The 16,428-nt window shown below is 34.5% G+C and overlaps 1 protein-coding gene across 2 annotated transcripts in view; it reads left to right on the forward strand.

Annotated features, from left to right (window-relative positions):
- Positions 1-16,428, forward strand: part of NOL4 (nucleolar protein 4) — a 389,081-nt gene that overhangs the window by 288,505 nt on the left and 84,148 nt on the right. For both annotated transcript variants that reach the window (XM_028837750.2, NM_001194221.2), the window contains 1 exon segment: positions 12,005-12,118. In XM_028837750.2, the coding sequence (XP_028693583.1) occupies positions 12,005-12,118 (114 nt within the window).

Below are 16,428 nucleotides of genomic sequence, written 5' to 3' on the forward strand. Positions count from 1 at the left end.
ATAAATAAACCTTGCATCTCTGCCCCCATATAATTCTGCCTTCTTCAGAACATTGCTCCATCAACCACCCCTACTCTTTTATATGTTCAGTTTTCCCTTTTCAATGAGAGGAACGTTTAATCCCTTTCTCCAAAAAAAAAAAAAAAAAAGTTCTCAGATACCAAAAAAAAGTTACATCTCTTATTCTTCTTCTACAATCTGAGTTCATCTTTCTTTGTCAGGTTTCTCAAAAGAGCATTTTATACTCGCAGATTATACCTATTACCACCAGATCCTGCAGTACTCCCTCACATTTAGATTATTCAGACTGTGGTTCTCACCACTGTGTAGTCAGCTCTACAGATCTGCAGAGTCTACAACTGTGGATTCAATCAACTGTTTGAAAAATACATGGCAAAAAAATAAGGGGATTGTGCCTGTATTGAACATGTATAGACATTTTTTACTTGTCATCCTTCCTTAGACAATACAGTATAACAGCTATTTACATGTCATTTACATTGTATTAAGATTTATAAGTAAGCTAGACATAATTTAAAGTGTACGGGACAGCGTGCCTGGGTAATAGGCAAATACTATGCCATTTTATGTAATGGACTTGAGCATCCTCAGAGGTGCTAGAGCCAGTCCTACAGAGATACCAAAGGATGACTCTACTCAATTAGTTCTTATAAAGATCACATGACCACCTTTGCACAAAACTCAAAGATTGCATATTCAACTAAAGTATGCTCATTTTCTTGAAGCTTGCTGTTTATCTTCCTCCTTATTTACTCTTACCTGCTTTTGGGCAGTTCCAACAGTTCTGTGTTCAGCCGCGTACTGTATATCACCCTAACCACAATTGCAAATGTCTGCCCTTGTGTACAGTATCCTATTCTCAAAGCACAATACCCAAAATATACAAATCTTTGGTATTTCCTTCCAAATGTCAGCCAGACACTAGGGCAATAATTATATTACACTGAACTCTTTATATTCTCCAGCACCTATCTTCTCCACTGATATTCCACCTCACTTATCAAGCCACCAGTAAATTCCTCTTGACTTGCCTACTGTTAATAGCACCATATTGTTATTTTTACCATTGCTCAAAAGTGTAGGATGAGATTTGACTACTTTTGTGTCTTGTATCCTACCACTTAATGAATTCTGCTTATTCCTCCTTTACTCTGTTTCCCAAATAAATATTACAGTTTCTGCTTTTATGTGCTATTATTTTAGTTCTAGTCTTTCACACCTCATATCTATACTCTTGCATAATCCTTCTAACTCAACTCCCTACTTTCCTCTTACAATCTTCACACACACTATGCCTAGGCAGAGGCAGAAATAGGGTTTGCAAAACCTGAAGATTATATGACTTGAGATCTTTTTGAAAAGAAAAGTAGTACACAATTATGAGCAAAAAAATAGGTAGATAAAATGAATGTGTATTTGCAGTTTAAAATTATAATACACAAAAAATTTTAGAAACCACTGAAATCTTGAAGATTAAAACACTTTTCTTCTAACATCTTGTTAGACAATTTTCAGACATACTTACATATAAATGCTTCCGGATTTTAAAGTGGATTTCCCTTCCTGTCTAGAATGCTTACAACATCCAGGAACTCCAGCACTCAAGAGGCTCATCCAGTCGAGGCATCCTGTGCCTCACTTTATTGACTTCATGATAAATCTACCTTTGCCCCTAGAGCAGTCTTCCTCAATTTTGCCTTTGATAAGTGTGAAACTCTGTCATCTTAGAACAAATTTCATATTTCTTTCTATAATGTTTTAGCATACGACCTTTTGAAACCGAGAGACCTAGCTTCAATTCCTTGCTTAGTTCAATTCCTGTACAAGCGTAGTGTTTCTGAGTCTCTTCTAAAGGATAGGGATACTGGGGTATTATATGTGATCATGTATGTATATGTATAGCATATAATATGGTGCCTTTCTACCTATTCTTCTAGTATGTTCAAATTATTTCCTTTCACACCGTAGTTCATCATTTGAGACTGCTGCTCCTTCTTTCAATGGGTTGTCTCTTGGTTCACTAATTTTTTATGACTCAGGGATTATGGGTACCCTTTGCTCATTTTTTACTAAATGCATTAAAATTGAAGAATAACTGGGTTGTAAAGAATATAGCCAATGTATTTTTCAAAGCTACTTATCACTGCATCTTTTGCTTTAAGCAAGATGTCGACCTGAGCCTCATGGGGTATGTTCTCTTCGCATACACACACGCCACCCAGCTTCCCACCACAAACATATACAAATCCTGAATAAAACATAACAATTTAAAAAATATTCAGTTAAGCTCAAAAGAAAGAAAAGGAAATTTCCAGGTACCTGAAATGAATAGGAAACTCTTAGCAAGAATTGTGAGCCCTTTGGATTGGTTAACAACTTAGAAAGATAGAAAAAGTAAATGTAGACCCAGACAGATTAGGGCCGGGGTATGAATGTCCACCCAGGTTCAGGATACACGCATTTTAGTTTGTAACTAGATAGGCACATAAACTGAGAAATGTTTGTAAAGCTGGACTCAAGAAAGGCTCGTCCTCTATTTTCCTCTCTATGAAAGGGGAATTAAGAAATATCCTAATACAACTTTCAGGAATAAACATGACAGACATTATAAGCATTGAAATTAAAACCTTTTACTAAATGAGTTAAGTAGAATATAATATTCAGCCAAGGAGAAAGTAAAGTGGAACACAGAAGTATGCAAGTTACCCACGGGAAAAAAAGAGAAGTTAAATATGAAAAATAAATTAAGGTGGAGAAGAGAATGATAAAGACAGATTTAACAGGCATTCCAGAGGAGAAATTAGAATAAAGAGACAAATTGAAAAAGATAATGATGAAGAATTTTTCAGAATTGATTGGACCTTAATCACCATAACAGATAAGTAGATTAGTCCTAAACAGTATACATAAAAAAAAAAAAAAACTCATACCTATGGATATTATAATAAAACCACAGAAAAGCAAATAAATTCTTAAATGTACCAGAAGGAAACAACACATTATCTACAACTGAAAACAGCCTGAACAATTTCTTCAAAGTACTAAGAAAAAAAGTCTTCAAGAGAAACTACTTGTAATTCACAAATCAATGCGCAGCTCAGCTCTACTTTCAGAGTGAGGGGGAAAGAAATACTTAAGATAATTTCTGAGGCTACTACTCATACAACCTGACTGATTCCAGAGGAATGCTTCTATAATCCAAGAAGAAGGAAACTGAATCCAAAAGGAAATAATAAAAAAAAAAATTGGCAGCATTGGTGAGCGTCTGAAGAAAAACACCTGGATTTGATAGTCAGTGAACCTTGGTTCTTGTCTGTGCTTTTCCAGTTGCTGCTTGTGGATTTTCTATCTCCGAGCTGTGGTCTCACCCTGGAAAAGAAAAATGGAAGTAATAGCTCTTATCCTAAAGATGAAAACCAAAAGCACTCGAAATAACAAATGTAAAAACTCCTAGGACAGTACCTGGTACGCCTAGTATGGTACCTGTTGCATGTGAGAAACATGATAAAATGCAATTTAATCTGAAACTGAATTTCACAGTTCCTTTACCTGGGAAACCCGCACTGTCTCAATCTGTTGAGCTACTTGAAGGACTAAATCAACTAGGTCTTTATCTGTTTAATCCTCACTGCTATCTAACAGCAGCCTCAAATCTCTCTTTCTTCTATGTGCAAATTGTACTTTGTGGTACATCTTTTGTAGTTTTATCTTGTCTTATATTGCTGTTATCTCTATATATGGGCCTTAGCTCTTCAAGAAGAAATTATGTTCCTTGAGTACTATGCTTCTTAACTTGTTCATCTCTGTATCACCCACAATGTCTTATATAATACAAGTAGTTGCTCATGAAAGTTGCCCAATTCATGTTGAGTTCAATTGAATTAAAATTACTGAATGGAAGATTGAGTGACTGGATGGATATTTACTAATGTGCTTCTTTGTGGTAGAAATTAATTGAGAGATAAGATAATTTTTATTGTGTGATACGAGTTTCATAGTATCTTGCAATTGGTATTTTAATTTTAAAAACTACTACTCACTGAAAATGTAGCATAATATATTTTAAATCTTTAGCGAGTTTTTTTCACAAAAGAAAATGGTTATATAATGTTTAATTTTAACTATTTTTAAACTATTAAAATGTTAAAAAATTTACACTTGATCTTAACCAAAAGGCCAAGAAAGGATACATTTAAAAAATTTAAATCTATTTAGCAATTAGTGGGAATAGCTAGTGATATTAATTATATGAATGGAATTGGTATACACTTTTAGTTTCACAAATAAATAATTAGGAAAACTACATCATAATGTACAGTAATTATAAGTATATATGACACTCAACTTTCAGAATATATACAGTGTATATAGGATATACAAAATATATTTTATATATTTAAAATAAAGGATCGTATAGTTAAAATGAAAGCATGTTATTTCAGTTGATAATTTAGTTGATCCTGTGTCTTGATCAGAGGTGTCAGCTGATATTAACTAAACTGTGTTTCTAAGTCTTCAGCTAGAGGACTTATTAATTCCCCATGTTTTCATAAAAGATCATTATTAATGGCCAATAATATTCTAAAAATAAGGCCAAGTCACAGATCATTAATTCATAAATGAAATATTTCTAATCAAAGCCTAGACAAATTTTAATTGGCTTATATTCCACTTCTGTTAAAACACACTTTCAAACCCCTTTTAGTCAAGAGAATTTTCTCAAACAACTACAAAGTTCAAGAATTTACATATAGTGGATCCACGGGCTCCAATGTCAGGGGTTTGCTGCTCTCCTTTTTCTTAATTATGCTTCTCTTGTGTATTGATTTACATCTTGGACAACTTCTTGCTACCTGTTTGGAAACGTTGCCACCAGCAGTTCTAGGCCTCCATTCTTAAAACCCACAACCCAAGAGCAATCCTCCAACTCCAGGTCTCAGTTCCCAGGAAAGAACTTTGCTTGGCCCTATTTGGATTATATGTCCACCTTCGTGGATCAGTCATTGGAAACAAAGTAGTTGAGTGCCCTGATTGCCCAGGATGAACTCAGGTGGCCAGGGTTAATTGAGGAAGAAACTTTCCTTATTACTTCCATTAAAACCATGTGGAATGAAATAAGGAGAGTTGAACTACTATTTTAGTTTGCATTCACCAGTTTATCTGAAATCTTGGATTATCTATGGTTTGGAATTCAGAACTTTTCAATTTTGGGACATCACATATCCCGGCCCGCGGGATAGTCAGAGCAGGCCCTGGAGGAGGGGGTGGGAATTTGGGGAACAAGAGACACGAGAAATGGAGACAAGACAGTGCTCTGATCAAGTCTCGTTTACGGGCGGTAATGCACTGCCTTATATACACTTGGAAGGGAAGGGGTTGGGCTAAGGCGGAAATGGTCTCATTGCCGAGGGTGTGGCCAGGTTAGTTTCGGTTTCTCCGGTCGGACGTCATGTTGCGCTTGCGCTACTAAGGAACAACTTTCCCGGGCACGGGAAAAGTGAGTGAAGAAGAAGCAGGGAGAGCGCCATCTTTAATCAGGTATTAGTACAGGGGAAAAAAGGCAAAGATAGGGAGAAGGTGTGGGGTGGAAATGAATATAGCTCAGGCGTTTAATCCTCAATTATTATTCGCTATGGCCGGGGCGTGCAGCTCCGGACAATCACAGAGAACATACCAGGTTTGTTGCATAACACCCATAATGGGGCCTAGAAAGACATCACATATACAAATATATCAGTATTTCTGCAGCAAAACATATGCATATTCACAGAAATTAGGAAAAAGTAAAACCTTAGGCATTCATTTATCAGTTTGTTTTTTTCTGCCAGCTGAGTTTAACCCAAGCTTTTGAAAAATATTTTAAGTTTATATAATATTAGAGCTTCAGAATTGCTCACAAAAGGTTGTCTTTACTAAATCCACTTTTAATAATGCACTTCCGTGTACATTATAAAGTTATAACCTATGTGCTAGGCATTGTACCAACTTGTCAAGTAAGCTATATGATGGCAGAGACCATACTGATATCTTCAGATCTCTAAACCTGGCACAGTTCCTGTTAGATTAAAAAGTACTTATAAAATATGCTAGTGATTTTATGTGCATTTCACATGGACTTCTAAAAACTACTGCATAATGTGGAGATTATTTTCCTTATTTATAATTTTCTGACTGAACCTCAGTTTTGTCATTTATAAGAATAAAATTGGCCGGGCGCGGTGGCTCAAGCCTGTAATCCCAGCAGTTTGGGAGGCCGAGACGGGCGGATCACGAGGTCAGGAGATCGAGACCATCCTGGCGAACACGGTGAAACCCCGTCTCTACTAAAAAATACAAAAAACTAGCCGGGCGAGGTGGCGGGCGCCTGTAGTCCCAGCTACTCGGGAGACTGAGGCAGGAGAATGGCGTGAACCCAGGAGGCGGAGCTTGCAGTGAGCTGACATCCGGCCACTGCACTCCAGCCTGGGTGACAGAGCGAGACTCCGTCTCAAAAAAAAAAAAAAAAAGAATAAAATTAATAATACCTAGCAGAATGACTGAGATGCAGATTAAATTGCAAAAATGGTCACATAGCAAGTAACTGGTGATAGAATAATAATCAGTTCAGTATGACTTAGTTGCAAACTATCTCTATTCCACTGATGTATAAGAATGAAACCACCTGCTTAATAGAAGGGATCTCTTAGAACATGAAACTTTATATGTGTATATAACCTGAACGATTATGCCTTTAGGTATAGATGTGCCACTTGGGGGAGATAATGTGTGCATACCATCCAAATTACAGAATTCTTAATAATGTGTTTTATAAAGTAACAAGATTAGGAGGAATAATCTTAATTCAGCACATTACCTAAACTCTCACTGCTGAATTGTTTAATTGTCTTCAAAGCACTCATTCTACTTACAACCTTGGGTAGATGTCACAGTTGCTCCCAGTCTGGCCTTAACTAATAACTTGATTAAGCTTCACTTAAACTGTGGAGTGTGAGAGCATCACCACATTAACCCATCACCAAAACCTAACATTCTTAAATTTCTTTGTACTTTTTAATAATTGCAAAAATCCTGTGGCATCCTAAATGTACAGCTGAAGTTCAGAGGACTCTAAAAGTTATTTCATGTAGAGTTTTAAGACCCACAAAAATGGAATAGTTTGTTGATGTGACGGTACATTTTACCAACATATCTAAGAAAAGACATAGTTACATCGTGCCAACAGCAATTACATCTTAAGTCCCCAATTAAAATGTGACTTTTTAAACTCCAAAATCTCCATGTGACGGTTTAGCCATCTGTTTAATGACACAACTGCCATTGATTTGAGCATAGATAATTATTACAATAAGAACAGTGCTAGAGAAAGATCAACTCAGATCCCAGTTAGAATGTCAGTTAATTATGAAGAGATAATTAATGAGGGTAGGTACCATTATGTTATATACAGGGAAGTAATGTATGTAATATGTACATACAAATATGTAATAAATATTCCCAATCCAGGTATAGATCATGTAAAGTGTATAATTATATCCATTGTTAACTATTATTTTAAATATTCTAAGATAGAGAGATAGATAGATATCAAATAGTATATGTATTTACTGAGCTATCTTCAGCCAGAAGAGGTGTTATTTTCATAAGTTATCTATTGAATTAATTGCATTTGGTCTTTGCATCAAAATATTCCTATCCCCAATTATTACATGGAAGCTTTGTGTTTTATGGCCACTTTTACAAATGTAAGAGGGAATTTTCAGTCTCATTCCTGGTGAAATGTATGACCATATCCCCTAACATGCTGCTAATTATGTTTTAGAAAGACAATACTGTGATGACATTAGAATAAGCCCTCAGCTGTCAAATGTAATGATGGAAAGGAGAGTTCAGCAGGAGGTGATTCTCAGAGCACATACTAAACACAGTTTTTAATTTCTCTGTAACATAATTCCTTTTATAAGGAGAAAAATTGATTAATTTCCTTCTCACTGTCTTGATATTAGTACTTTTGAGTTGTTAAGTGGATAGAAGCCAAATTATAGAGAAATTTTTTTAAACTTTCATCTTTAATATCTTTTAACCAAATGCTGCACACTTGAGCCTGTGTGTATTGGAGAGTATTGGCATTTATTATTGACTCATTAATATCAGAAGCAAAGAGATTTTTAGCATGATTACCTCACAGGAGGGAAAGAACTTCTCTGCCTGGCTCCTGTATTCTCATTTTGGGCATGAAATTAAGCTTTATTATGGTTCATGTATAGCATTATTGACACTTCTGGCTGTATAAACATTACAATCATATGAATTCAGATTCAATCAGTTAAGAATTTGTGACACAACTTAGATAAGTTACATTTTTGTCTTTGTGCTATTAATGAAGATTGTACATTTTGTAATTTATAGAATTTATAGGACAATATATTAAAGAACTTCAACCATTTAAGTGAAGGATGCTAGGGAGATCCTGATATATTCTTTGCTAAATGCCACGTGTGGTTAGCTGCGATTGAATTCCCTTACAGGAATGTGTAGTATTTAAGAATTATAGATTTATTTAAACTCACTGGGGACTTTGTTGTAAAATGTGAATAGTAGTTTACTAGGGATTATAACTCACAATTCATCATCAGACTTAGATTTGAATTCAGGTATTTCCACATACATCACTGCATACTTGTGAGCAAGTTGCATAATCTCTCAGAACTTCAATGTAGTTTATCTAAAATATGAGTAATATAAGTACTTTTCTCAAAGAGTGTTTAGGAGATTAAATTTGATAATAAATCTCAGCTTTTGGTATTAATAGCTGAATGTCCTAAGCCCTCAATAGGAGTTAGATATTATTAACATTTATCTAAAAATTAAATTAGGATGGTATTGGATTTCTATTTGGAGGTACACATTATTGAGATATAGTACCTTCTCTGCAAAAATACATTTCAAATATAATTTTTAGATTGTAATACAGATTTCATGATTTATTCTGCCTTTTTCTCCAAAGAGCTTGAGTTAAGGATGATTATAATGCATTCATGTAAATGGCTACCTTTGTTCTGCTTATTTTTTTAGTTGAAAACAATGGTTTGTATATAAGGATTTTTAAAATAATTTTTTGTTTTATTAATGACAAATTATGTAAAAGTACTAAATATAGAACAGAATTTAGGAAAGTGAGAGTTGAAAATTGGGAGCCATGAAACCTGAGTTCTGGATCTAGTTCAGTTTGTCCTTTTGCAATTACTTAATCTACCTACATTTCAGTTCTTCAAAGTTGAGAAGAAACTTGTACTGGATGACTTTTATGGCCATTGAGAGTTGTTAATTTATGATCCTACAATAAACTCAGTACAAATCTATTTTCGAAATTATACTATTTATCTGTGGGAAGTATTGAATCATGCATCTTTGATTCTACTTATTTTTTCCACTCAATAGGATAGTGTGTACATGGTTGCTTTATCTTGAAGTTGATTTTTAAATATTAGGTTATCACATGACCTTAAAATGTATCTAGCCAGGACATTACTCTAGTTTTTGAGAAAACTGATTTCACACATCTAGGGAAGATCTAATTCTCGCTATCATCTTTTCTGTAAAGGAAATTACATAAATTACTAGGCATAACAACTTTTACTGCTTTAGTAGAAGTTGAGTAGTAAGAGTTGTTTTTAAAAATTATTAAGAATTTGAAAGAAAATGCTATGAAATAATTTTAATTGAAGGGATAATTATGTTCTCCCTATTAAACAAACTTTTATGCATTTAAGTTACTTGTGTGCCTATTGATACAATATAATTTATTAAAATTCTATAGCTTTATATATTCCTAATTTTTAATGGTGTTAGCAAAAAAAAAAAAAGAGAGAAAAATCGAGGTGATGAAGAACTGAAATATGTCTTCTGAATCCCATGTGGCTCTCAATAATTGGATTAATGTGGCTCTCAATAATTGGATTAAGAAAAGGAAGGTTGCTGACATTTTATTTAGATTGCCTTAATTTCATCCATGGAAACAAATGATCTAATAATATAGTTTATAAAGGTATAAACTCTCGCTCCTATTTGAATAGTGCTAACTACAATCAAATAATTTGTTTTATTTTTTGATAATGTAATGTTCTTATTCCCATTTTTCCTATAACACCTTTTCCTCAAAAATTAGCTCAATCAAGAAAGGCATCAGTGAGTATCTAATTCCCATGTAGTTGGATTACATTTTTGAGCCAGGGAGTGACCATTGTTTAATGAGACTGATTTTATAGCTTAATTTATTTGGCTTTGGACTACAATATTTTATTTATACTCAGTGAAGTAGAGAATGAAACGAAGAAGCAATGTGAGTTTTGAAATTATGCTTACATCTTTATGACAATTTATTTTAGGTTTGCCTCATTTGACCCTCTTTTCTATTACAAATGCACAGTCCTGGCTTTCTAATTTCCTTCTCAAAATGCTGACATTGCATTATTTTCCTGCCACAAATGGACCTCTTTTCTTCTTTTTTGTAAAAATAACATTCCAAATATCCTACTGCTTTATTGTCAAAGTTGTAAAACCATCATTTGAGATGTCCCATGGGGTTAGCAGAGAAGAATGTACTCTATACCTTTCCTACCTTTTGCCTCCAGAGGCTACTTTGGAGGGGAAGTAGTGAGGAAGTCTGCTAAGGCAGTTGCAGAAATTGCTTCCTAGTTCACCCAAGGTCAGAGCCTGGTCTCTGTCTACACTGTACAAATTTAACTATGGAGTGTCTGTTAAAATGGTGTGGTCTGAGTTTAGCTGTTCTAGAATGTTATTTTAGATGTAAGCCCTGTGTTCAATTTGCTGAGACACACTGTACATACCAGAGTTGGTAAAATGAGTCATGTATAAAAAAGCCATGTTTCAATTCCTTTAGAAAAAAATTCAAAAGGTCTCAATTAGTTCAGGCTTCTAATAAATAGCATTCACACATATTTTAGTCTGAGGTTTGAAAACCCTAAGGTGGCATATACTATATATGCTATATTCCCAAAAGATATATTTATTTCATAATTTCACAATTTCACATTATTTTACTACCTCATTTGGTTTAGTTTTGTTATTTCTTATCTATCATTTGCTTATCTTAATTTAAAAAACTGTTCTATATCATTAAGTATTTCATCTTTCAGTTGGATGACTTTGCATGTAATTATGGAAAAAAGAATGAAAATCATAATATTTGTTATGGTTATCACAAATGATATTGAGAGCTGCAAACAATTTACAGTTAATTATGAAATTAGTTGAAGAATTAATTACTTTCTATATGGGCTACATAGAAGATGGGTTTCAACATGTATCTATGAAATTATCAGCTCATTTTTTATAAGTAAAACAAAACATGTATGTACACATAGGCAAACATATCTAACATCTAAAGCACTAAACCTTTAATATATTAAAATCATTGTAGGGCTGACTTTTTAGTTTTTATTTATATTTAAAAGCATTTTAATCACATCAATTGGGTCACAATTTAGACTGTAAATATTCATAATATTTCATATTAAGATTGTTTGACATGGTCTGAGTGTCTATTAGGTTTTTTTAAACTCTGTTTCAGCCCTGTCACTTGTTTTTGTTTCGTTTTTTTGTGCATGTCATATGTTATAGTAGAATTAAAGACCTTGTTTTATTTGCAAAATCCAGTTAGCAGTTTTGCCACTGCCTGTTCAAACTCCAGCTTCATGGCCCAGGCTAGATACTTGTGACAGTGGATCTATGGGAATGAATGATGGATCTGTGTAGCAACGATAGCTTTAATCTCTAACTAGCTTTCATTTTTCATCTTTACAATTTCCATTTCCTCTTTCTATTGAAATAAGTTCAGTTGAAATAAATGGATACTCCTGCACGTGTTGATGATCCTGAGAGCTCTTCTGAGAATAGCATTGGCCTGTTAATGATACTGTTAATAATTTTTTTCATACTTTTCTCTTTTTTTGTTTTTTTTTAGTCTCGACCTATTCCTTCCCACCTTACTTCAGCAGTTGCAGAGAGTATCTTGGCTTCAGCTTGTGAGAGTGAGAGTAGAAATGCCGCCAAGAGGATGCGTCTGGAGAGACAGCAGGTACTGAGGCATCTTGAGGTCTGGTGAACACCAGCTATAGCAAATGCAGTTCATTTAATTTGATTAATGTTGAAGAGTAAAAGCTCTTGAATGGATTTAAAGTACACAGATATCTAGTTTTTGTGTCTTTATGATATGAATTTAAAATTGAAAACATGTGTTCCTGTGATGAATGAAGGTCAAAGAACAAAATGTTTCTGTGGCAAAAATGAATAGCAAAACTAATGAGTTATAATTCTATTTAGTATCCAATTTAAAGATCAATTACTTATTAAGAGGTTCTAACTGATCATTTCCAACACCTTTGTAAATTTACCTCATGACTTATGAGAGTGACTTGATTGTGTTCATTTTGAATGAAAATGAACCAACCTCTCTTTAATTTCCTCTGGTCTACTACCGCATGCCAATACATGATGCCGAGAGTGGTGACAGTACCACACAACTTTGAAAGAGTAGAAAGTCAAAAAATGAGGATATACATAATGAAAATTCATGTCTTAGATTTACTCTCTCATTAATTAATCATTTATTCTATGCCAATTGCATGTCATATTTCAGTATCTTTTTTCTAAGGCATCTGTGTATTGGAGATGTTTGTACTTTTTGTATTTTGCTCACTGGTGTTTCCCTCAGTCTTTCCCTTGGGTTATCTCTATATTTCTGTTTCTCTTTCTTATCCCAGAAATGTCTTTCTCTTTTTTCTGTCTACCCCCTTTCTCAAGTATCCATAGTAAAAATCTAAATTGTCACGTGATATACTAAATATTCTGCATAAAAGTTTGCCACATTTTCATTTGTAAATTATTTTTACAACAAATGAATCATATGTTTTATATCGCTAATTGAGGATGAGGTGAGTCAAGACTAAAATAAGTTAGTTCAATTTTGATTCTACAGTAAGCTAGTGGACTTCAAAGAAAAAAGCAAAAAAGTTTTTTCATTTCAGGCTTAGAATTCTTTAACGTGTTTCAGAATGATACCAGCTTTGATTTGATGTGTTTATTATTAAAATGTCATGTGCTAATAATTCTAAATGCCACAAAAGATGAAGTCTTCAGTTAAATGAAAAATACAGTATTAGTCTCAGATAAAAACCATGTAAAAAGTCAATTTAAAATGTGCTAATCATGCCACCAGTATTGATTCTTATATATGTGCCCTCTGTTGAGTTTTATTATTGTTATATCTATAAAATGTATCTTATACAATGAGTTATAACACTATGTATAATACCATCTGGCATAGTGATTAGGGGAGCACATTCTGAAACTAAAGAGATCTGGTTTTGAATCTCATCTCTATCTTTTCTAATTGTGCAAACTTCAGCAAGCTATTCCAGTTCTGTGTGCTTTGGTTTCTCCATATGAAAGACAGCAATACTAACAGTACCCATCCTTTGAAGTCATTATGAGAACTTTAAATGACAGATTCATGTTATGTACTCAGCATTTTGCCTGGTGCATAGCAAGCATCAATAAATTCAGTATATAAAAGACTTTGATGTCTAGCTGTTTTGTCGTTGGATTGATATCAGTTAACTAGAAAGAAGCATTAATGACACTACCTAAGGTATTGGAGTTTCAAAGTCAAAGTCCATTTGAGAACAGATGCTAGCTCTAGAAATTGGGATCGTAGAATTCTGGGATTGAAAGGGCTCTCCTGGTTGTTGTCTAGCTATATATCCCACCTAGTCTACATTCTAGAATATCCCTGTATAGTTTTAATCATATGTGGAGTTGTTATAAAAATTAAATGACTTATTCATGTTATATACTACCTATAATATCACTCTACAATATTCCCCAAAGTTGGTCATCAAGTGATATTTGATCCAGTCCCTTAAATACTGTGGGCCTAATCTGTAAAATGGGAGATACAGATATCAATTCATAGAGCTATTGTGAGGATTTTATAAGTCAATTCATATAAAAGCATTATATATTTCATAAGTTTATATGTTGTTAAATATATATTTGTTATTTGCTTTAGTATCTCAAATCTCACACTTGTACTAAAGATCTGCTATTTACTAACACTCTTTCCTACTGTCAGAGATTTATCATTGTCTTTGAAGGTCTTTACATTGAGCTCAAATTTACTTCATAGACTTTCTATCCACTGAAGAAAAACTTCTAAAAATAATTAAAAATGGGACTTCTTACTCCTGCCTCAGGAGTAGGGCCTAGAATGAATGAGGACCAGTGGTCCTTGGCCCTGCTCCCCATACTGTCTCCTTTTTATATGTCCTCATATATTTATTGCAAGGCTCTGTTTCTGGGAATGGAAGATACCCAATAATATCTCCACATTAAAAAAAATACTGTTTTCTTTTTTTCCCCCTGTTTTTTTTTTCTTTTTCTTTTTTCTTTTTTTTTTTTTTTTGTACTTTAAGTTCTGCGATGTATGTGCAGAACATGCAGGTTACATGGGTATACATGTGCCATGGTGGTTTGCTGCACCCCTCAACCCATCATCTACATTAGGTATTTCTCCTAATGCTGTCCCTCCCATAGCCCCCCACTCCCCAACAGACCCTGGTGTGTGATATTCCCTTCCTGTGTCCATGTGTTCTCATTGTTCAACTCCCACTTATGAGTGAGAGCACGCATGTTTGGTTTTCTGTTCTTGTGTTAGTTGGCTGAGAATGATGGTTTCCAGTTTCATCCATGTCTCTGCAAAGGACATGAACTCATCATTTTACATGGCTGCATAGTATTCCAGGGTGTATATGTGCCACATTTTCTTTATCCAGTCTGTAATTGATGGGCATTTGATGGGTTCCAAGTCTTTGCTATTGTGAGTAGTGCTGCAATAAACATACGTGTGGATGTGTCTTTATAATAGAATGATTTATAATCCTTTGGGTATATACCCAATAATGGGATTGCTGGGTCAAATGGTATTTCTAGCTCTAGATCCTTGAGGAATCGCCACACTGTCTTCCACAATGGTTGAACTGATTTACAGTCCCAGCAACAGTGTGAAAACATTCCTATTCCTTCACATCTTCTCCGGCATCCATTGTTTCCTGACTTTTTAATGATCACCATTCTAACTGGCATGAGATGGTATCTCATTGTGGTTTTAATTTGCATTTCTCTAATGACCAGTGATGAGCTTTTTTTCATATGTTTATTGGCTGCGTAAATGTCTTCTTTTCAGACGTGTCTGTTCATATCCTTCTGAATGGGCAAAAACTGGAAATATTCCTTTTGAAAACCAGCACAAGACAAGGATGCCCTCTCTTACCACTTTTATGCAACACAGTATTGGAAGTTCTGGCCAGGGCAATCAGGCAAGAGAAAGAAAGAAAGGGTATTTAAATAGGAAGAGAAGAAGTCAAATTGTCTCTTTGCAGATGACATGATTGTATATTCAGAAACTCCCATCGTCTCAGCCGGAAATCTCCTTAAGCTGATAAGCAACTTTAGCAAAGTCTCAGGATATAAAATCAATGTGCAAAAATCACAAGCATGCCTATACACCAATAACAGACAAACATATCCAAATCATGAGTGAACTCCCATTCACAATTGCTATAAAGAGAATAAAATACATAGGAATACAACTTACAAGGGATGTGAAAGACCTCTTCAAGGAGAACTACAAACCACTGCTCAAGGAAATAAGAGAGGACACAAACAAATGGAAAAACACTCCATGCCCATGGATTGGAAGAATCAATATCATGAAAATGGTCATACTGCCCAAAGTAATTTATAGATTCAGTGTTATCCCCATCAAGCTACCATTGACTTTCTTCACAGAATTAGAGAAAACTACGTTAAACTTCATATGGAACCAAAAAAGAGCCCTTATAGCTAAGACAATCCTAAGCAAAAAGGACAAAGCTAGAGGCATCACGCTACCTGACTTCAAAGTATACTACAAGGCTACAGTAACCAAAACAGCATGGTACTGGTACCAAAACAGATGTATAGACCAATGGAACAGAGCAGAGGCCTCAGAAATAATACCACACATCAACAACTATCTGATCTTTGATAAACCTGACAAAAACAAGCAATGAGGAAAGGATTCCCTATTTAATAAATGGTGTTGGGAAAACTGGCTAGCCATATGCAGACAGCTGAAACTGGACCCCTTCCTTACAACACCTTATACAAAAATTGCTCAAGATGGATTAAAGACTTAAACGTAAGACCTAAAACCATAAAAAGCCTAGAAGAAAACCTAGGCAGTACCATTCAGGACCTAGGCATGGGCAAAGACTTCATGAGTAAAACACCAAAAACAATGGCAACAAAAGCCAAAATAGACAAATGGCATCTAATTAAACTAAAGAG

Source organism: Macaca mulatta, chromosome 18 (genome assembly GCF_049350105.2).
Source record: "Macaca mulatta isolate MMU2019108-1 chromosome 18, T2T-MMU8v2.0, whole genome shotgun sequence".
NCBI lineage: Eukaryota > Metazoa > Chordata > Mammalia > Primates > Cercopithecidae > Macaca > Macaca mulatta.